The following is a 22,406-nucleotide window of genomic DNA, read 5'->3' on the forward strand; positions in this document are numbered from 1 at the left end:
ATCTTAAAAGAAAAGAGAAAAAAGAATTATAATTAGACTAAAAAACTACCGTTTTGTCTTTTGAAGACCTGACTTTAGATAGTCTGCAGAGCTAAAAGGCTGTCTAACAAGGAAATGTGTCCCACATGTGTTAGTTTTCTGTCACTAGGATAACATAACTGAGATAAAAAAAAAATGAAATGAGGAAAGATTTGTTTTTGATTCATGGTTTTGGAAGTTTCAGTCCATGACTGGCTTATAGTGCTATTTTGTTTTGTAACAGATAAAGCTTTTCTGAAGATCAGAGTGCACAGCTAAACCACTAGTTTACCTTAGAAGTCAAGCAGTGGTGGCACACACCTTTAATTCCAGCACTTGGGAGACAGAGTCAGACGGATCTCTGTGAGTTCGAGGCTACCTTGGGCCATGTAAGATTGAATTTGTCTATAAGAGAAACAGAGCTCACACAGAGGTGGTCCCAGTGCTTGGTATCATATCATACACCTTTAATCCCAGCACTAAGAAGGTAGAGACAAGAGTAATATGGCTGGGTGGAGAGAGGAATATAAGGTAGGAGGACATAGAAGCTCAGATGCAGCCTGAAGATTCAGTCTGAGGATACAGTCTGAAGTTTCATAGAGCGTTCAGTCTGAGAATTCATGAAGACAGGATCGCCCTTTTGGTGTGATGTAGAAGTAAAAGCTAATGGCTGGTTGTTGCTTCTCTGATCTTCGGGGAAGCTTTATTTGTTAGATTACTACACTGGCTGGCTCCCTTGCTTTTAGGCGTGTGGTAAGACAGAAACACTCTAATGGAAAGGCTTGCTGGAGGAAAATTGCTCATCATTTTGGCAGCCAGGAAGCAAAGAAAGGACAGGCTAGAGGTAAGGATAGTCAAAGCCATGCCCAGTGACCTATGTCCTCCACCGGGTCCCACCCCTTGGAGCCCTAAGGAAGTCTGACACTGAGCTTACATTAAACTGTTGGACTTTCGTTTTGCTTTGATTTGTGACTGTGGCCTGATTCCTTCCTCTTGGAGTAAGAAAGTAGCTTATGTCTGATTTTACAGGGACTTGCAGTTGAGATGTTTGGGGTATTTTAGATAGACTATGGCTATTTTAGAGACAGTATTTGACACAGCTAGAGTCAGTTTAGAAGAGGAACTCTCAGTTGATAAAATGCCCCCACCAGATCGGCCGGCCTATGGTGGATTTTCTTGATTGATAATGGATATGGGAAGACCCAGTTCTCTGTGGGCCGTGCAGGGTGAGCAAGCCATGAGGAAGAGCTGTAAGCAGCACTCTTCATCCACTCTGGATCAACTCCTGCCTCCAGGTTACTACCCTGCTAGAGTTCCTGTTCTGACTTCCCTCAATGGTGGGCTGTGCTGTGGAACTGTAAGCTGAAGTAAACCCTCTCCTCCCATGTTGATTTTGGTTGGTGTTTTATCTCAATGGACACTCTCAGCTGAGACAGTGGATGTGAAAGTGCAGCCGCACTCATGCCCCAGCCCGTATGTGGAGCTCATGGGCAGTTTTGTAGCATTGGTCCTAACCTTCCATCTTTACGTGTGCTCTTGAGGCTCGGAATTTGAAATTGAAATCAAAGTGTTTCCAGATTCCTGTGCTCTCAGACTCTAGAGCACAATTATTTCCTTTTCCTCCTTTCATATTTCTGATGGTAGCCAGTGTGGTCGTTTGAAAGAAAATGGCTCCCAAAAGAAGTGGCACTATTGGGAGGTGTGGCCTTATTGCAGTAGGTGTGGTTTGTTGGAGGAAGTGTGTCACGGTGGAGGTGTGCTTCAAGGTCTCACATGTGCTGAACTCACACCCAGTAAGACAGGCCACTTCTTGTCACCTGCGAGATGTAGGGCTCTCAGCTAATTCTCCAGCACCATATCTGCCTGCCCTCCTCCATGTCCCACTATGATGTTGATGGACTGAACCTCTGGAGTGTAAGCAAGCCACCTCAGTCGAATGTTTTCCTTTATAAGAGTTGCTGTGGTCTTGGTGTCTCTCCACAGCAATAGAAGCCCTAACACAGCCACAGATTCTTAGCATTCCTTGTCTAGCAATTGCATCAACTCAATCTTTGCTTCCACCTCCATATACCATCCTCCCTGTGTGCCTTCACATCCTCCGTCCATGTATCCAGTTTTTTTGTTGTTTTGTGTGTGTGTTTGTGTGTTGGTTTTATTTTTGTTGTGGTTTTTGTCTCTTTTGAGACAGTATTTCACTATGTAGCCTTGACTAGTGTAGCTCTCACTGTGTAGACCAGGCTGGTCTTGAACTCACAGAGATCCATCTGCCTCTCTGCCTCCCCAGTGCTGGCATTAAAAGTGTGTGCCACCATGCCTGGCCATTTTCTTTTTTATATAAAAGGTTAGTACCTACTCTAATAATGTTATCTTAACTTGATAACTCTGCCAAGAACCTATTTCCAAATAAGGTCCCATTTTTAAGGCATAATTTAGTCTATAACAAATGCTATTATATATGTATTTTTTTAAATGGGAGGTTTGTCTGTTTTTCTAAAAACAGAGTCCCTCTATGTTGCCCTAGCTCTCCTGTAACTCACTTTGTAGACCAGGCTAACCTCAAACTCACAGTAGATCCACCTGCTTTGCCTCCCAGGTGCTGGGATTAAAGCATGCGTCACCACCACCAAGCAGAAATAAGATTTCTTAATTTTACAAAAGATCCTTTTCAAAGATGATGATGAACATCAAATTTTCAATTTTATTTTAAATAATACTATAGCATTGCAATTTTAATACAGAATTTAATGTGCTGGAAACTACATTTTTCTAGCTATTTAAATTCATAATGAAAAATTTCAAATGTCAGATATGTGAAGCTTTAAAAAATGATTTAGGAATGAATGGTGAGAGCAAAAAAAAATTTTTCTTTTTCTTTTCTTTCTTTCTTTTTTTTTTTTTTTTTTTTGATGGGGTTTCTTTGTGCAACAGTCCTGCTGTTCCTGGAACTCACTTTGTAGATCAGGCTGGTCTCAGACTCAGTGAGATCCACCTGACTCTGCTTCCTAAGTACTTAGATTAAAAGCGTGTACCACCACTGCCTGGCTGAGAACAAAACTTTTTGAAGAGTATCAATCTCAATTTGAGAGGGGTTCATGTAGAGTAGACTGGTCTTGAGCTGCTGTGTAGCCAGGAGAATGGCTTTGAACTTCTGATCTTCTTGCCTCTACTTTCTGGGTACAGGGGTTTGCAGGGATATGCTACCACGTTTGTTTTGTTAACATTGGATTGGATAATTCATTGTTTGGGGTGTCTGGTGGTGTCTGTGGCTACTATCCGCCATGCTAGTAGCAGCTCTCCTGTGGTAACAACCAAAGTGCCTCCAAGAATTACCTGATGCCTTCTGGGGAGCAAAATCACCTTAATTAAGAATTATTGATCTAGAGGGCTGGGGAAATAGCTCAGCGGTTAAGAGCACTGACTGTTCTTCCTAAGGACTCGGGTTCAATTCCCAGCACCGACATGGCACCTCACAACTGTCTGTAACTCCAGTTCCAGGGGATCTGATACCTTCATACCAATGCCCATAAAATAAAGTTAAATAAATTATTTAAAAAAAGAATTGTTGATCTAAGCCAGACATGGTGGCTCACACTTATAAACAATCCTAACACTTGGAGCCTGAGGCAGGAGGATTATGAGTCTGGTTGCAGATTGGTATTTTATCTCAAGAAATAAAAACCAAAAGACAGAAAATTACTGATCTATCCATGTGTAGTTACCTGCCTATAATTCTGGCACTCAAAGGCTGAGGCCAGCCTCTGGTACATACAAAGATTTAGTATTCTCTTTTGCTCTTTTTCTCTCTTGGAAGACTGAATCAAGGGCCCTGCTCATGCTAGCCAAGTACTGAACTGCTGGTACATTCCCTGCCCTTTGTATACCTGCCTTGTGTATAACTGTCCAAATCATAACAGTATCATGATACTTAAAAACTACAGCATTACTAGTCACCATCGCAGGGTTTTCCATAGCATTAGAACTTAATAACCTTACAACCAACCTCTCACCAAACAAATCCTTACCTGGCAACCTATTCTCAACTTCCCTAGGTTACTTCCCGATAATTATACACTGAATTCTACCCACCAAAACACTCAACATAAGCTTTAAAACAGCCCTGACCCTACTAGCCCTAGTCTGTCTCGAGAAAGCAATTCTACCTTCCACACCTCTGCCTTCACAACCTTAAGCAACCAGAAAGGAACATATGCCTTGCTGTGAATCTGGAGTCATAGTGAAAGTAGCTATATGGAAAAACAATTGTTTTGTGAACGTTTTTATTGAAAGCTTTTTCTATTATATTCTGTATCCTTTAAATCATGATTCAGAACAAGTCACTGCAGTGGGTTACAGGTGAGTTGATGTGTTTTCTTTTAGTTGTGTAATTATAAAGCTTTGGCCTTAACTACAAGGAGTCTTGATTACAGTCTCTCTTCTTAGCAAAATAGACTAATGTGATTACTTCTTTACTTTCTTCTCCTTCATTTTATATGATAGTTTTTAATTAAATTGAATCTGTGTCTTTTATCTTGAGTGCCACCTTGATTTAGATTTTTAAAGTACATTAGATAAAAAGTTTATGGATTGTGTGGTTTGGACTGTGAGGGTTCTAAGAGATTTCTGGACATCTAGAGTTTTATGAAACTGCTTTCTCTTTTTTTTAAGATACTTATTTTATTTTATTTTATTTTGAGGCAGGGTTTCTGTGTTTAGTAGCCCTCGGTGTCCTGGAACTAGTTTTTGTGGACCAGGCTGGCCTCGAACTCACAGACGTCCTCCTGCCTCTACCTCATGAGTTAAAGGTGTGCTCCACTACCACCCGTTCATCACTGTTTTTATGTACTACTCTGGCTTCAAAACAAAACAAAGTCTGGTTTGTTAAAAGCCTTAGAATAATTACAAACCAAATAGAAAATATTTTCCTTTCATAATAGAGCCATAAAGTCTTTGTGTATTTTATTATCCAGAGTTCTAGTTTTAACATTAAAAAAAAGTAAACCAAAACCCAGAGAACTATGATTGTTGGTGGTAATTGTAGAGGTAAACTTTTGCTGAAACTACCCTAAAATATTAGTACTTTTAACATTCACTGAGAGGCTCTGTCTTAGTAGTTGAGTGCATGCCTACCATGCCTTAGGCCCCAGATTCAATCCTTAGTAGCACGTGCACGTGCATACAGATGTTGAAGAAGAAAATGTTTATTAAGCTAGGCATGGCATCACACGTCTTTAATCCCAGCTCTTGGGATGGGAAGGTGGGGAAATGAAGGGCTTCAACGTCAGCCTTGGCCATGTGCAAGCAATTTGACGCCAGACTGGGCTTTAGGAAACCTGGTCTCAGGCAAACAGATAATATATGGTACATAGTTTTATATATTTAACCACAGTAGTCCTGTGATGTAGGTGATCTTAGTGTTATTTTTACCTACAAGGAATTCAAAGGCTGAAAGAGACAAAAATAACCCAGATAAGGTCATCCTTACTTCAAAGTTCTTTACACAAGGAAGCTGTAACACTTTTAGGACAGTTTCTTCCTGGCACATAGTAACATCTGTACTACTAATTTATTGTGTCTTGGGTTGTGAGTATGGATTGATATGCTGAAATAACACTGTATCAAGACCTAAAAGGAATCAAGACCCAAATATATTTATGGAAGCCATAAACAGTGTACAGTACAGTAGTTGCCTTGTTGCTGTGTTGAAATACCTGATAAACAGATAAAGGAAGGGGATATTTTCCCTCAGTGTCAGGCGGCACAGGCACAGGCAGGAGCAGGAGGCAGCAGATGGTTATGTCTACAGTGAGGAAGCAGCAGCAAATGCTGGTGCTCAGCTCACTTTGTCCTCATTTAGGACGGTCTTCCCTAGCAAGGTAGCCTTAATTCAGAGAGTTCTTGACTGTTTCTATTACAGTCAAGATTAACCATCACAAAAAATATAAGCTGGAGATATAAACCATAGATTATGTTAAAATAAATTGATAATTGCCAAATATATTGCTAACAAAAATTCAAGTATGTATCTTAGAGCGGAAATTTAAAAAAAAATAATACTTTGCAGTTCTTTTGTTATTAGAGGCAAAGACTGAACTCCATGCACAGATCTAAAACAGTGTGGCAATGTTTATATTATTGTACGAGGAGGCCACTATCATATTTGCCTTTCATATCCATGCATTTCATATATATAATGCAGTTCTTTAACTTCTAGTCTAGGTTAGAACCTTCTATCACATATTACAGTGGGAAGTAGTTTGTTATAATGTTATCAGTTCTTCTGTGCTTTGCCAATCTTGAGGGAAAAAATTCTTTTTCTGTCTTTAGTTCCATGTTTTCCAGCACCCAACATAATTTGTAAAGATTTCAGCGGTAATGAAACGCATTTTACTGGAAATGAAGTTGGTTTTCTCAAGCCCATAGCTTGCCGAAATGTGTAAGTACATTACTGAAAATGAAAATGTTGTGTCTTGATTTCATGGAGTGAAAGATAAAAGAGACATGTTAAGGGGAGTCCTGCAATTCTTTTTTTTTTTTAATATTTATTTATTTATTATGTATGCAATATTCTGTCTACATGTATGCCGAAGGCCAGAAGAGGGCACCAGACCTCATTACAGATGGCTGTGAGCCACCATGTGGTTGCTGGGAATTGAACTCAGTACCTTTGGAAGAGCAGGCAATGCTCTTAACCTCTGAGCCATATCTCCAGCCCGAGTCCTGCAATTCTAATTATTATCTTCTTGCTTATGTTGGCAGCCCTCAGTTTAGTTTATAATTTATAAGTATAGTTCCCCAGCCAGGAATGGGTTAACTTGTGAGATAATAAAGGAATGAAGGTGACTCAGGCCTTGTGAAGTGAGTTTATACCATCAAGTGAGTTATGGATAAGTTCCATTTTCAAAATTTGAATGCAAATAGGCATTGACTTATTGTAGCAGAAAACTGTTGTTAGTTGTTTGTACACTATGTTAGTTACTCTCCTCACTGCTGTGACAAAAACAGCTTAAACAAGGGTTTACTTTAGCTGACAGCCTGAAGGGAGCAGGTTGGTGTCTCAAGGATGGCACAGAGGCAGGAGCTGGGGCAGCTGGTCTCATTGTGTTCACAGTCAGAGAGTGGAAGCAGAGCTGGCTCAGTTGTCCAGGACCCAAGCCCGTGGAATGTGCTACCCACATTTAGGGTGGGTTTTCATACTCCAGTCCAGAGGTTTGCCCCTAGGTAATTCTATGTCCTGTCAAGTTGAGGGCACTAGCCATCACACTGGCTTCACCTTTTGTAACAGATGAATGGTAAATTAGGCAGACAGAGTTCAGAAGCTGGGTGAGTGTGGGATAGTAAAGGAACAGTTTCAATTTGAGAACTTTTAGAAACCTTACATTCAATTTCTCTACTATGAACTAAAGACATAATTTATTTTTCCACCTTTTTTCATTCCTGGCATCATATTTATATATGTATTATATATGTTATAAATGTAAATGGTTCTGTTTTATCTGATGGCACATATTTACAGTTGTGTTAAGACATAACTAATATTTTGATTTTTCCACAGCTTTTTCCAGAATCCTTAGAAAAGATTAGGAAAATAAAAATTATTCCCTAGCATGTAGATGTCATTTGCTCAACTTTTAAATTATAGATTGGTACTTCTACCTTACACATTTCAAATGACAGAACAGATAATTAACATGTTAAGTGCTGGTATGAGAAAAACACGATGACCCTTAATACAACCAACAAACTCATCTGTTGAGAATCCCAACTTGCTCAGGTTGGACCTTACAGTGATTGCCTGCCAAGGTAACTATGCTCTGTTAGTTAGTTAGTTAGTCTGAATTTTCTTACAGTGTCTCAGGGTAGGTTGGACTGAGAGAGACTGAGATGTGCTAAATATGGTTACAAGGCATGGATGTCAGTTTTGATAATGAATATAATCATTAGGGAAAATAGACACTCCAAGGCTACTAGCCAATTTATTCCCCTTTCATAGTCAAATCAGCACATCCCAAATATAATTTTTTGATGAGCATTGAATCAAAACATGTGATTCCATTAGTGGATAGTTTTCGTGTACGAGTTACGCACTCAGCATGTCCTTCATCAGGATGTACAGCATGTGTGCAACAAAGGCCAGCTGTGAGTAGCCTCACTGAACAAAGGCCAGCTGTGAGTAGCTTCTCTGGCAGACTTTAGGTATTCCCTTTCCATTGGCATGTTTTTATTTTCCTACTCTTGCTAGCATATTTTTGAAAATATACAATATTAATACTCAAATTCTTTTTCAGTGTTACAGACATAAACACACTCTGTAAAATAGTCTCCAGAAACTGGAGTTTGGTAACCACATCTATTGATTACTAAGCCATTCAACTATTTATACTGGTCTAAATACAGACTAAATTGCTATAAATTTCAGTAGTTTAGCACAATAAGAGTTCTTTTTCACTCGTGGTATGGTCTAGTTGGGTTATGATATGAGCAAGTGCGGGTGGTCCTACATAGCTATGCAGGGCCCAGCTTTTTCATGGCTTTACTTCCTCTAGAGTCCTTTCCATTCAAACAGTAGATAAGAGAGAGATGAGGGAACCCTCTGTAAGTTTATTTGAAGGATGAAATTGAGAAATAGCACATACTTCGGCCTTCTTTCCATTGACCAAAACATTGTTATGGCTGCATTCAATTGCAAGGTCAGCTAGGAAACGAAGTTCACCTGATATGAAAATTAGAAATGGTTTGGTGAATATCTAGGCAGTCTCTGCCCTACCCGGTTGTTCTTCAGCATGATTTGCATACATAGCTAATTGCTTTTGTATTTCATTCCCTTTACCCGCCACACTCTAAATAATTGTTTCTATAATACTTACTCATCGACTGTTGAACATTCTATGTAGTACCATACTGGAATTTGCCAGCAATTCTTATTTCTCTGTCAAATGCTATTTATACTCCATATTAAAATCACTCTAAAACATTGGCTATTTTCTTTTTTTTTTTAAATGCTTTCTTTCCTTGGTTTCTCATATAAACTCAAATATTTAAGAATCTTTTTATTACTATACCTTAGCTTCTTTTTTTCTTGATATTCCATTTTTTATCTCTCTCTCTCTCTCTCTCTCTCTCTCTCTCTCTCTCTGTGTGTGTGTGTGTGTACACATACATGTGAGTGCCTGTGGAGGCCAGAAGAGGCATTGGATCCCCTGGAGCTAGAGATACAGGTAGTTGGGAGCTGCTTTATGTGGGTATTGAGAATTGAGCTTCTATCATCTACAAGGGCAATGGTGTTCTTAACTACTGAGCCATCTCTAGCCCCTGTAGGTTCTTTCTTAAATGTTACTATCCTCCAAGCAATATCCTTAGTCCTTTATTTTGTTTGTTTGTTTGTTTGTTTATGAAGCAGAATTGGAATTTCATAAGAAAAGGCTTAAGGAAGATTTAAGCAAGGGCATGCGGCACGTAGGGGCAGGGCACAGTAGTATGTGCCCAAGATTAGGCTCAGGCTTCTTAAGAGAGTCCTGTTTACATGTGATCATTATGATATGATATGGTGTCTTTTACTTGTCTCAGTGAATGGCACCCATTCTACCCAGTTTTTTAATCATAGGCATTGTTCCAGTACTTTGTAGTCAGAGGAAGGAGGAAGTTTGAGGCCAGCCTAGACTGTGTGGTGAGACCCTATCTCAAAAACAAAAGAGAAAAGCCAATCAGAACTTTAGAGTCATTTTCCCATTTCCCCTTAATCTCCATGTTAAGTCTGATTGCTTCTGCTTTCTTAGTATCTGCTGGTTTTCTTCACTTTTTGCTTCTCCTGGTCTCATACTCACCGTGTAGCCAAGATTGATCTTTTGATCCTGATCCCTTGCTTTCATCCTTCAAATGCTGGGATGATGGCCTTGTAGGACCACATGCATTCCCAGTCTCATGCTCAGTATTTCCTGTATGTTTGTAAACTAACTGTTTAATCTGTCTCTAGCCTAGTTACTTACATAAATCTACACTGCAGTCACTTGTTCTCGTTGGACTTTCTTTGGACCACCAGCTTAGCCTTTATCTTAGGCTTGTTCCCAGTAGCTCTTATAACTTAAATTAACCTGTTTCCATTCATCTACGTTCTGCCACGTGGCTTTTTGTCCCTTCTCCATTCCGTACGTTTGTCTTCCTCAGTGTCTTGCTGCATCTCCTATGGTCCTAAATTCTAACCCTGAGTTCCTCTCTCCCCTGGAGGCCTGTCTAGTCTCTCGTGCTTAGCTCTTTATTAAATCAATCAGAAGGCACCTTAGGCAGAGATGCATCTTTATAATGTACAAAAGATTATCCCAGAGGACCACACCTGTATGTTCAGCTGATTTTTATTTAACACTATTTGGGTATCTTACAGACACCTCAAATTCACATTTTGATTTCCCTCTCAAGAACCATTCATCTGCATTCTTTCCCAACTCCTTCAACTTCCTAATGCTTAGGAGAAACTTTGGAGTGCTGTTATTGCTTGTCTTTCTTCCTTTTCATTCCTTTCCTTTCCTTTCTTTCCTTTATTTTTCATGCCCTAAATTTAACAGATAAGAACATTGAATTGACTGTGGGTGCACACCTTTAATCGCAGCACTTGGGAGGCAGAGGCAGGTGGATCTCAGGGAGTTTGAGGTCAGCCTGGTCTACACAATGAGTTATAGAACAGCCAGGACTGTTACACAGATATACAGAGAAAAACCCTGTCTCAAAAAAAAAAAAAAAAAAAAAAAAAGGAAGAAGAAGAAGAAAGAAAGAAAAAAGTTGAATTGAACATACTTTCGAACATATTCAGAACCTGATGATTCTCAGCACTTCTTTTGCTATTACTCAGTCATGCCATTATTAATTCTATTTATTTATTTATTTATTTATTTATTATGCATACAATATTCTGTCTCTGTGTATGTCTGCTGGCCAGAAGAGGGCACCAGACCTCATTACAGATGGTTGTGAGCCACCATGTGGTTGCTGGGAATTGAACTCAGGACCTCTGGAAGAGCAGGCAATGCTCTTAACCACTGAGCCATCTCTCCAGCCCCCCATTATTAATTCTTACCTGAGTATTTAAAGCATTCAACATTTTGTCCTTGTGCTCAAAAAAAAAAAAAGATTTATTAGCATATATTCAGTCCCCAATTGCAGTAAACAGAGAACATATATTTCCCATACCACTGTTTTTGGGCTTAGCTGTATTGCCTAATTTGGCTTAAGGTTAATAGGTGAGAAACATGTAGAGGCTTAAGGGTGTTTATGAGATTCAATTTTCCTTTTGTATTTTGATGAGATAATCCTGAAAAGAACTTGCCCCAGGTGTCAGCCACGTTTACAGCTTGAGCCTCAGAAGTCTCAGTTTCAGCCTGAGTCTGAAGTGAATCTGTAGTCTATAATCAAGTTCCGGGCCCCTCAGCCCAGGTGCAGTCTGTGAGCCACAGCAGTCTGCGTGTACAATGTGAGAATAACAGCTTCCTGCTGGATGCCATGGGGTTTGGGAGTTTGTTTTTTGATATGCTTGTGACATCGGTCCACTAATACTCCATTGCAATCTGTTTTTAGCATGACAGCCATAGTATCTGAAAGTGTAAAGCAGATCCTGTCACAGCTGGGAATCCTGTGGTAGCTTCCCACGTCTCAGAGTGTGAGCTGGAGTTGGTGCACAGGTTCCGCACCCTCCCGCCCCTGCCCTGGTGTGCCCACCCTGACTCCATCCAGCTTTGCAGCAGCTGCTTCTTCCCTCAGAGACTGCCTGGCTTAACTGGTCCTTAGGTCTTTTCTCACACGTCACTATCTCACCACCCAGATTAAGTAGCCCCCAGCATTCTGGACTTTGTATATACCCTGGTATTCTGGATTCAGTAAACATCCGCTTCCACTTTTTCTTGTTTCTTAATATCTGTAACCTAACAAACTGTACAATTAGATTTTTAAATGTTTGGGTTTTTGCTTACTGCCACTAAAATGTAAGTCTCTGAGGGACAGGCATCTATGTTGTTTTTATTCATTAATATATACTATAAACTAAGAATAGTGTTAGTTACATAGCCTCCAGAAAACAAATGGGTGAACAAATAATTAATAAATAAGTAATAACATGCAAGTTGGTTTTCTAAAATGTTCACATGCTACCAGTGCATGGCTGTGACACTCAGATTTTAATTCTCTGCAGAAATGGCTATTCATACAAAGTGGCAGTTGCATTATCTCTTTTTTTGGGATGGCTGGGAGCAGATCGATTTTACCTTGGATACCCCGCCTTAGGTGAGTATGCTTCTTCTTCCTAAAATGGAAAAAAGAAAGAAAATTCTTGTAAAACTTGTTTAGAGTTTTTGTTAAATGAATATATGCCTATGGTTTAAATCTCTCTGTGTTGAAGATTCATGTGAGTTGAGTGGGTACATTCTTCTCTTAGTTGAGAGTGTTCGGTTCTGCAGTTGAGCTAAAGCAGGCATTACTGACCTTTCCTGTGTGTTCACCTTTTGGACAACACTTTCGCGGGTGAAGGGTTGTCAGTTGACTGGAACTGTTGTGCTGTGCTAGGCACACAGTGGCTGTGCAGTAAGTGTGTGTGTGTGTGTGTGTTCTTTCTCCCCGAAAGAGTGTCCTTTGCCAGAGTTGTCACTGTTGCCTGAATATAGGAACAACTGCTCTCAGGACAGGTTGGTGTTTTGGTGATCACCATGAGCTTGGAGGAGAGTCTGACTTTATCAGCTGTTAAGACCCTCTCCATCCCTCCACCATAGCTGTACATTTCCCTTTTGCCATGGTTTTTCTAATGTTTAAGGAATCATTTATGTTTGACCATAAGTTTTGTTATGCTTCCTTTTCATATGCTTACCTGTATTTAAGCCTTACAACTCTCTATGTTTATCACCCTCTTTAAATCCTCTTCAGCAGTAGGGAAATTCACCAGAGTGAGGATTTACTGAGCCAAGAGGCTTTGCTATATTCTGTGACATATTTGTTATAATCTTTCTTTTATAGATAAGGAAATTGTCATGAGATTATGAGATATATCCAAGGATATTTAGCTTAATATGCACCCAAATTTTCTGTCTTTGGAGATCATGCTTTACTTACTATAAATTTCTACTTGCATATTGAGCAAATGTAAAGTTTTTGAATGCTCGACTTCCCAACTGTCAACCTAGTCTTCCCATGTTACTACCACAGAGAGCAAAGAGGAGTCCTCCCTGTGGGGCTGGTGCCAGGTATGTTTCTGTTACCTGTGTTTGAAACTTAATGTTACAGTATATAAATAAAAGTCAGTGTTGACTTAGTAAACAAAGAAAATAAAGCTGGGCATGGTGGTGCACACCTTTTATCCCAGCAATTGGGAGGCAGAGGCAGTGGGTCTCTGTGAGTTTAAGGCCAGCCTGGTCTACACTATAGCTCCTGGATAGCCAGGGCTACATAGAGAGAACTTATCTGAAAAACAAAAACAAACAAAAAAGAAAATAGCTACAAGTTGGCAAGATGGCTTACCAGGCACCTAGGTCTTCTACTCTAGTCCATTGTTACTATGACTCTAAGCTGAAATGAGGTATGATAATACTTCCACCATTATTCTTCTTGCTGAGGAAAGCTTTGGCTATCTGGGCTTTTTTTGTGCTTTCATACGAATTTTGAGGGTTTTTTTTTTCTTTTCTGGAGCTAGGGAGATGGATCAGCAGGTAAATTGCTTTCTGTGCAGGCATGAGGCAAGAGTTTGGATCCTCAGCACCTACGTAAAAGCTGGACAAAGCAAGGCATACCTCCAACCCCAAGGAGTAGGGGTAGAAGGGCAGTGGGTTGGGGTGGGATGGACATAAATATATCCCTGGGGCATATTGGCCAGCCAGTTTAGTTGAAATGGTGAGTTCCAGACTCAGCAAGAGACCCAGGTTCAAGAAATAGAAGGAGAACCATTAGAGGAAGACACCTGGTGTTGACTTTGTCCTCCACATGTGTGCTCATAGTTGAGCAGACTCCGTGTGGACACACTGCACACACATGCAGAGAAACACATGGTTTTGTTGTTGTTGTTTTCTTTCTGTTTTTGTGAAAAACTACGTGGTGAGTTTTATTGGGATTATATGGACAATTTGATTATCTTTGGTAAGGTGTCGTCTTTCACAATTTTAATTCTTTCAGTCCCTGAGCATAGGATATTTTTCTCTTTTAGTATCTCCTAGTATTTTCTTTAGTGTTTTACGTTTTCATTGAACAGGTCATATACTCTCTTGGTTAGACCTATTTAAAAGATATTTCAATTTTTGTTGAGACAGTTGAAAATGGAGTTATGTTGATTATTTTCTCAACATGTTGGTTACTAGAATGCAGGAAGACTTAATTTTCTATATTAATTTTGGGTAGCTAAGACTGACCTTGAACTCCTAATCTTCCTACTTCCCTTTTGTATATTCTACCATTGTGAGCCACCACAAGTAACTCTGTTAATTTTGTATACTGCCACTTTTCTGAAACCGTTTCTTAGAGTTTTCTGGCTAGAGTGTTTAGGGTTGTTTATGTATAGAATCATATGATCTGTAAGTAAGGATGCTTTTTGATATCTTCATTTTCTATTTGTTCCCCCATTATTTCCTGCTCTTCTTGTCTTACTGCCCTAAGTACTACTGTATTGACTAACACGGGGAAAATGAGCACCCTTGTTTTGTCCCTGAACCAGTGCAAATGCTTAAATTCTCCATTTCCAATGATGTTGACTATAGTTTTGTCATAAAAAGTTTTGCCAGCTTTTATTGTGTTGTTATACTTTCTCCAATCCTAATCTCTTTATAGGACTTTTATCATAAAGGGATGTTGATTTTTGTTAAGACCTTTTCTAAATCTATTGATGTGATTTCTTATAGTCGTGGATTTGCATATGTTGAACCATTCTTGCATTATTGTTATGAAGTCAACTTGATCATGGTGAATAATATTTTTGATGTGTTCTTGATTAGTCTGCATGCATTTTATTGAGCATTTTTGCTTCTGTTCATCAGGGAGATTGATCTTTATTTGTTGTTATACCTTCACCTGGTGGCAGGGTAATATTAGCTTTGTAGAAATAATTCAGATGTGTTCCTTTGTTTTCTGTTTCATGGAGTAATTTGAGAAGGATTGGTTTTAAGATTATTTTGATTTTATGTGTATGAGTGTTTTGTATGTATATGTACAGTGTATATACCGGGTGTCCTTGGAGGTTAGATCTACTGGAACTAGACTTGTAAATGCTTATGAAACAGCATGTGGGTCTTCAAAACTAAACCTGGGTCATTGTCAAGAGCAGTCAGTGCTCTTAACTGATAAAAAATTCTTCCCTGAAACTCAAGGAAATTTGTAGGGTTAAAGATGTGCACAACCGCTCTTAGTATAGAGTTATGAACAGGAGCTTGAAAAATCCAGGATGAATTATAGATATTTGAGTTGATAGTCAAATTTTGGATGTTGTGTATTGTTTTTATTTTTGTATTTTTTTTCAAGGTAGGGTTTCTCTGTGTAGTTCTGGCTGTCCTAGAACTAACTCTGTAGACCAGCCTGAACTCACAAAGATCCTGTGACCTCTGCTTCCCAAATGCTGGGATCAAAGGTCTTTGCCACCACTGCCTGGCCAGATTTTGGAATTTTAAAGATCATTATTTTTCTTGGACATTTTTGTGGCTTGACAGTATAGATTTGAACTTTCTACTCTGTTCAGTTAAATTTGTATGGCATAATATATTTTGTATGATTAGATCATTAATAAAGGGCTTTGCTACTAAGAGGTATTGTGAAGCTCTGGGGTGCTGAGGGTCTGTTGTTTGTGTTGCTGCAACCCCTGTACCTGCTGGACAGACATACGGAGCTCTACCCCAGGCTCGGATGTGGGTAGATAGAAACATTTTTTTTAAAAGAAGTTTTGTAGAATATATATATATATATATATATATTTGCTATTTTTGTTGTTGATACATGATCTAATCTATTTTGTGACTTTTCTGTACATGAGGTTCCTTTAAAATGTTCTTGTATTTTTATGTGAAGGTTTGATTATTTTTTAAGATTATACTTTTTATCATCATACTATATACAGTATATATACAGAGTTATATACAGTATGTAATAGCTTGATAGAAAGCTAGAAACATTTTAAATATTTACAAGACCTTCTATATTGTGAATTACTTTCCTTTGTGCTTTCCTAGGCTTGCTAAAGTTTTGCACCGTGGGATTTTGTGGAATTGGGAGCCTAATTGATTTCATTCTTATTTCAATGCAGGTAAGTTAGTTTCAGTGTGGAACGTAAACTATAGTCAACACGGGAGTTTGGTGCTCCTCTCTTGGTGTATGTGACACTTCAGGTACTTTAGGAAACAAAGGGTGTGTATACTTTACAGCTTTTCTGGGTTCTAGGCTAAGGGATCAGGTTGCGGTATCAGTGAACATTTCTCAAACTGTAGCTCTATAAACCAAAGGATACTTATTTCAAGGAGGACTGCATGTTCAAAGGTGACAGTGGATATGGGTTCAAGTGAGTTAGAGATTTCTTTACTGGAGAGTTTCCTGAAATATTTATAATTTTACAGTATATTTTGTAGTGAGTCTCTCAGGCAGGTTACAATTATTTCTCTGACTTAGAATTTATATGCCTGACAGTCATGTTCACCTTGTCAATTACCAAAATAGGATCCATTGATGGGATTTTGGTACACATATGAACATTCTAGAGGCAGAGGTAAGATTTTCTTTAGAAGTATATAGGCATTCTCTACAAATTGCACTCTGCAAATAGCAGAAATTTTAATCAGGCTAATTTACTGGATTAACAAAGGAGTGTATGGTGGGTACTCCACATGGTTTCTAGTAGTGGGGATAGCCTCAAGCAAGACCAAATCCAACAGACTTTACATTTTCTACTCATGAGATGTCTTCTCTGTTTCTCTGTGACAGCCTCACCTTCTCATGCTGCAGAGGGTTTGGTGACTGACACAGTTTATGAGATGCTGTCCTTAAGCACTTAAAGTGCCACCAGATGTTCCCTGCTAAATACTAAGCTGCTGTGATTGCTCATGAGGCTTCTTCTGTTAGAGGCAAGGATGACTATTGCCAGATAGCGCTTGGGCAAGCATTTACAGAGCACCTAGTGTCCTCAGTAAGAGTATCAGTGTGCATTTAAGTCATTATGCTCTTCTCGTTCAGCATTGGCACTCTCCAGTTCTGCTGCTTGCTGTTACTGACATGCTTTAAAGCCAGTTGCTCTCAGTGATTTTGACTCTGTTATGTGAAAGGGGGCAGCATATGGACCAATTAAACAAGGAAAATATTTGGAGTTTGTTGTTGTTTTTTGATGCAGGGGTTCTCTGCGTTTCAGCCCTGGCTGTCCTGGAACTTGTTCAGTACATCAGGCTGGCCTTGAACTCAGAGATCCACCTACCTCTGTCTCCTTCTCCTGAGCACCAGGATTAAAGGTGCAAATGTTTGATTTGTTAGTTGGACTTTTCTGACTTTATACACAAGCCACTGTCTACCCAGATATTGTCTCTAACCTTGGAACTGGTATAGACTTGAAGAGCCAAAGGCTCCTATGCACATGGGTGTAGGATCGACTTCTCTTTTTAAATGAAGATGCAATGAAGTTAGGTTTTATTAGTATTATTCAAATTAAAATATCCAAAATTCAATACTCTTTGTTTGTTTTTATTTTGAGACAGTATTACACAGCATAGGCTAACCTTGAACTCCTGATCTTCCTGCCTCTAACTCTAGAGTGCTGGGTTAGATTAGGCAATGCTAGTTTTTTGGAGGTTTTTTTGTTTGTTTGGGTTTTCTGTTTGTTTGTTTGTTTTAGAAAACAGTTTGATTGTATTGAAACCTCCTCCGTTTGTACATAATCAGCGGTTCAAACCAGCATCACTAATGTGCAAACCTGTGAGACAGAATAATTACAGATCAGACAAGGGAGAAGCTAGAAGTAGTGGCTTATTAGGCAGTGTTTGTCTCCCTTTAGGACCTTAGTGTATTGAGCTGCTAGAAGAAAACACCTTAGAATGGGTCATTTATTTTATTATTTTATCTGTTATTGTTTAGTTTTTAAATGTGTGTATGTGTGGACATGGCCTTGAGAGGATAACTCCAAGTAGTTGGTTCTCTCCATCCACCTTCCCACTGGCTCTAGAGATCAAACTCAGGTCTTCTGGCAAGTAATTTACCTACTTACTGAGCCATCTTGCTGACCCTTTTAGTGTTTTGTTTTGTTTGGTTGGAGATTGGGTCTTGCTATATAGCCCATAAGACCTGGAACAGTCCGTTCCTGTCAAAGCCCCAACCTCTTAAATCCAACACATTAAGAATTAGATTTGAGGGACACATTCATATTGTAACAAGTCCTTAGGTCAAAGTTCAAATTCCTAGGTTATGAGGACCAAGGAGTAAAGATGAAAGCTTACATGATAAACTGTGCAGAGTGGGCACAATAGCTTACCAGGTAAAGGCAATTGCTGCCAAGCTTGAGACCTGCGCTCAATTCCTGGACCCCATGTAAAGGTAGAAGGAGAGAACCAACTCTCACAAGTTATCCTCTGATTTCTACCCGTGTGCCATGGCTTGTGTGCCCACACCTGCCACCCAGCCCTACTCACACAAAATAAATGTAATTAAGAATAAATAAATGGGGCCGGAGAGAAGGCTCAGAGGTTACGAGCACTGACTCCTCTTTCAGAGGATCCAGGTTCAATTCCCAGCACCCATATGGCAGCTCACAACTGTCTGTAACTCCAGTTCCAGGGGATCTACAACTTTCACACCAATGCACATAAAATAAAGTTAAATTATTTTTAAAAAAGAATCAATAAACAAGTAAATTAATTCTCTACAGTGTGGTGCTGTCATATAGACAGGTTTAGTGAGCAACTGTACTCAGGGATAGTAAGTCTGAGTGAGTCCTTGCCCAAAGGACTTTACAGTCTTAACTATCCTAAGAGAGGTTTGATAGAACATTCTACTTTTTAACAGAAATATTTCCTGGGGAACCAAGACTTTAAATGAAAAGAATTTTATTTTTGAGTCAGCTGTGGTGGCTCATGCCTGTAATTCTGGCACTTGGAAGATTGAGGCAGGAGTTTGAAACCTGCCTGGGCTACACAGAAAATTCAGGAAAGTTTGTCTTCAAACAAACAAAACGTTGATTCTATCTTGAATATTTTTTTTTCAACTTTGCTAAAATGTTGACGATCCTAGGCTTTTCTGTTTACCTTAGGACATAAACATGAGAGCCGTGGGTAATGATCAGAGAAAGGCAGCCTGTTGAGTGAGAAGCCCCACATACCCTTGCCCTCTGGCATGCATGCTGCAGACTGAAGGAGAAGTAAATGTGCTCCTCCTAGTGTGCCATGCTGGAGCGCTGCCCAGCTTCCTCAGTGGGTGCCCAGTGTGGCTCAGCAGTGCACAGAAGCACACGACGGGTACAGATCACATCTAGTCGCGTGTTCCCACGCTGTCCGTTTAACCTTAGGGTCATTTATTAGGAGAAATAAATTAGATAACTAAGGTGACTGGTGATTTGTGTTAGTTTTGCTCTAGCTTAATTAGGGAGATCCAGTTCACTCTGGGGGCATTTAGTGTCTTAATAACAAGTGTTTAAAACTGGTCTGACCAGTCCCTAAGCTGTGTTTTCCTCAGGAGACATCATGGTGAGTTTTACTCCTGAAATAATAATATTTTTTTGCTGGATGGTGGTGGTGCACGCCTATAATCCCAGTACTTGGGAGGCAGAGGTAGGCGGATCTCTTGAGTTTGAGGCCAACCTGGTTTACAGAGTAAGATCTAGGACTGGTTCCATAGCTACTAAGAAACCCTTTCTTGAAAAACCAATAATAATAATCATATATTTATTAGTCATTTAGATTAAAATTACCAGTTGTTAAAATCAAATGAAATTGAGTGTCCAAATCCACAAATTCTGGTACTTACGTAGACATTTTTATGCTAATTCAACTGTGATTCTGGTAAGATGATTTTCATACCTTTATATAAAAAATAAACATACAGAAAAGTCAGTATGGACACAGTGGAATTCAACTTTTAGGAGCTATAAATGTTCTTCTCTGGGCCATTGGGATGAACATGGCTGCATTATTGTCTTACAGTAGACAGCTGAGTCAGTTGCTTCTTCACTGACTTGATAGCTCCCTGGGAGATGATTTGATCTGGTTAGTATTTTGTCCTGTCACAGTATTAATATTTGCATTCTTTTTATGGAGAAAGATAGAAGTAGAAAAAAGGTATGTTGGCTCATGACTGTAATCTGAGCACTCATGGGTGAAATGATTTTCAGTTGAAGGCTAACTAGGGCTACCTCATGTATCCCAGCAAAACAGTGAAACCATGTTTCCACAGAACAAACACATAAAAAGAACAATAAAACCCAAGTTGTGTCAGTCTAAACACTTGTTTAATCCTAGCACTTAAGAGGTTGAGGATGGAGCAGTAGGAGTTCTAGGTCAGTCTGGACAACACGAGACCCTGACTCAAAAAAGAAAAAGGAAGACCGTTAGTGCTTATCTGTTCATTTGTTTGTGGTTCTGGAGCCCAAGCCCAGAACCTTGCACATGCTTACTTTTAAATGCTCTGCCGCTGACCTACATCCCCAGCCCTTCTCTTTATCTCTGAATCCATTCATGACATTTTAAATATACAGAATAGTTGAGTTATCTAAGAAGCATGGTGTCAACTACAGTGCAGTTCATTAAGTGGGGACCATATATGTTGCTGAAGTTTAGGTAATAAAGTGCTTACTAGTAGCTACATTTTTTCATTTAGTTTATTTTTATTGAAATGTCACCTGAATGTGTCTAAAAATTTATTTTACAATAATAGAATCAAATGCTTAAAATTGCAGATACAAACATCACAATAAAGTTCAAATAAAGTAAGCTTTTAGTATGTAATAAAATCTTTAGCAGAGTAACCAAAACTACTTTATTTAAATGGACAGTTCAAAGTGTTGATTACATGCAGTAATACTGAGCAAGCATCACTATCTGTTTACAAAACTTTTCTGTCACCAATAAAGAGTAACTACCACCTCCTTTCTCCAAATGGTAGCCTCTAGTTTCTCTGTCATCGTGAACTGTACTATATATTTGTCCTTTTTGTGTCTGGCTTAGCATCCATCAGAACTTCATTCCTTTTAATTACATACACATCTTTTGGTGTGTATAATTATATGTGCTATCACATTCACCTACTTTATACTTTAAGTATTTATCTGATGGCTCTTGGCTACCTGAATAATGCTGATATCAACATTTACACACAAATATCTAAGTCTTACTCCATTCTTATAACTATAGATCTAGAAGCCTTGAGAAAAGGTAAACTTGTGCGTGTGCTTGTGTGTGTGTTTTCTTGAATGTGGAATTAAGAACTGAAAGCTAGATACATGCTCTGCCACTGACCTATACCCAAGTGCAAAGGTAACTTTTTATATAAAACTAAACACAGCCAGCAGTGGTGGCATACACCTTTAATTCCAGTACTTGGGAGGCAGAGGCAGGTGGATCTCATGAGTTTGAGGCCAGTCTGGTGTACAGAGTACATTTAAGAACTGCCAGGGATACAAAGAGAAACCCTGTCTTGAAAAAATGAAAAAAAAAAAAAAAAAGCCCAAACCTAAACCCAGAGAAATTCTGTTTTTAAAAGGATACAGTAGGCTAAACCAAGAGAAACAGGCTGAGTGAGAGGATGACAACAGTAAGAATGCTCCAGATTAACCAAAGAATAATAGCTTAGTAGAAAAGCATAATAAGGGGGCTGGAGAGGTGGCTCAGAGGTTAAGAGCATTGCCTGCTCTTCCAGAGGTCCTGAGTTCAATTCCCAGCAACCACATGGTGGCTCACAACCATCTGTAATGAGGTCTGGTGCCCTCTTCTGGCCTGCAGGCATATACACAGACAGAATATTGTATACATAATAAATAAATAAATAAATAAATAATAAATAAATAAATATTTTTTTAAAAAAAGAAAAGCATAATAAATTAATAGGCAATTGAGAATAGGTTATTCACATAACTAATAAGCAAATAAATCTTCCTGAGCATGTACTCAGAAAACTCATGTTCCTGCCTTCCAGGGAACCTGCACAAAGATGCCTACTACAGCTCTGTTTGTAGGTCTGCCCACTATTAGGGAAATCCTTTGTAACGTTAGACAGTAGTTATAATAGCACTTGCCCAGATGTATACACAGCCGCATGAAAATGGGTTAAAATCATAGTTGACTGTGTCAGTTTTTGCCAGGTCTGGTGGCTTGGGCCTATAATCCTGGCTATTTGGGAAGCTGAGGCAGGGAGACAGCAAGTTCAAGGCTAGCCTGGGCTGCAGAATGAGTTCAAGGCTGGCCTATGCCAGTTAATGAAACCCT

At 39.2% G+C, this 22,406-nt stretch overlaps 1 protein-coding gene across 1 annotated transcript in view; it reads left to right on the top strand.

The window, feature by feature from the left end:
• Window positions 1–22,406, top strand: part of Tm2d1 (TM2 domain containing 1) — a 33,921-nt gene that overhangs the window by 4,501 nt on the left and 7,014 nt on the right. The window contains exons 3-5 of the mRNA XM_041653159.1: window positions 6,343–6,451; window positions 12,191–12,282; window positions 16,191–16,264. Of these exons, the coding sequence (XP_041509093.1) occupies window positions 6,343–6,451; window positions 12,191–12,282; window positions 16,191–16,264 (275 nt within the window). The remainder of the gene's footprint in view (window positions 1–6,342; window positions 6,452–12,190; window positions 12,283–16,190; window positions 16,265–22,406) is intronic.

Source organism: Microtus oregoni, unplaced genomic scaffold (genome assembly GCF_018167655.1).
Source record: "Microtus oregoni isolate MIOR12 unplaced genomic scaffold, Mior012 000005F_ref0000423, whole genome shotgun sequence".
NCBI lineage: Eukaryota > Metazoa > Chordata > Mammalia > Rodentia > Cricetidae > Microtus > Microtus oregoni.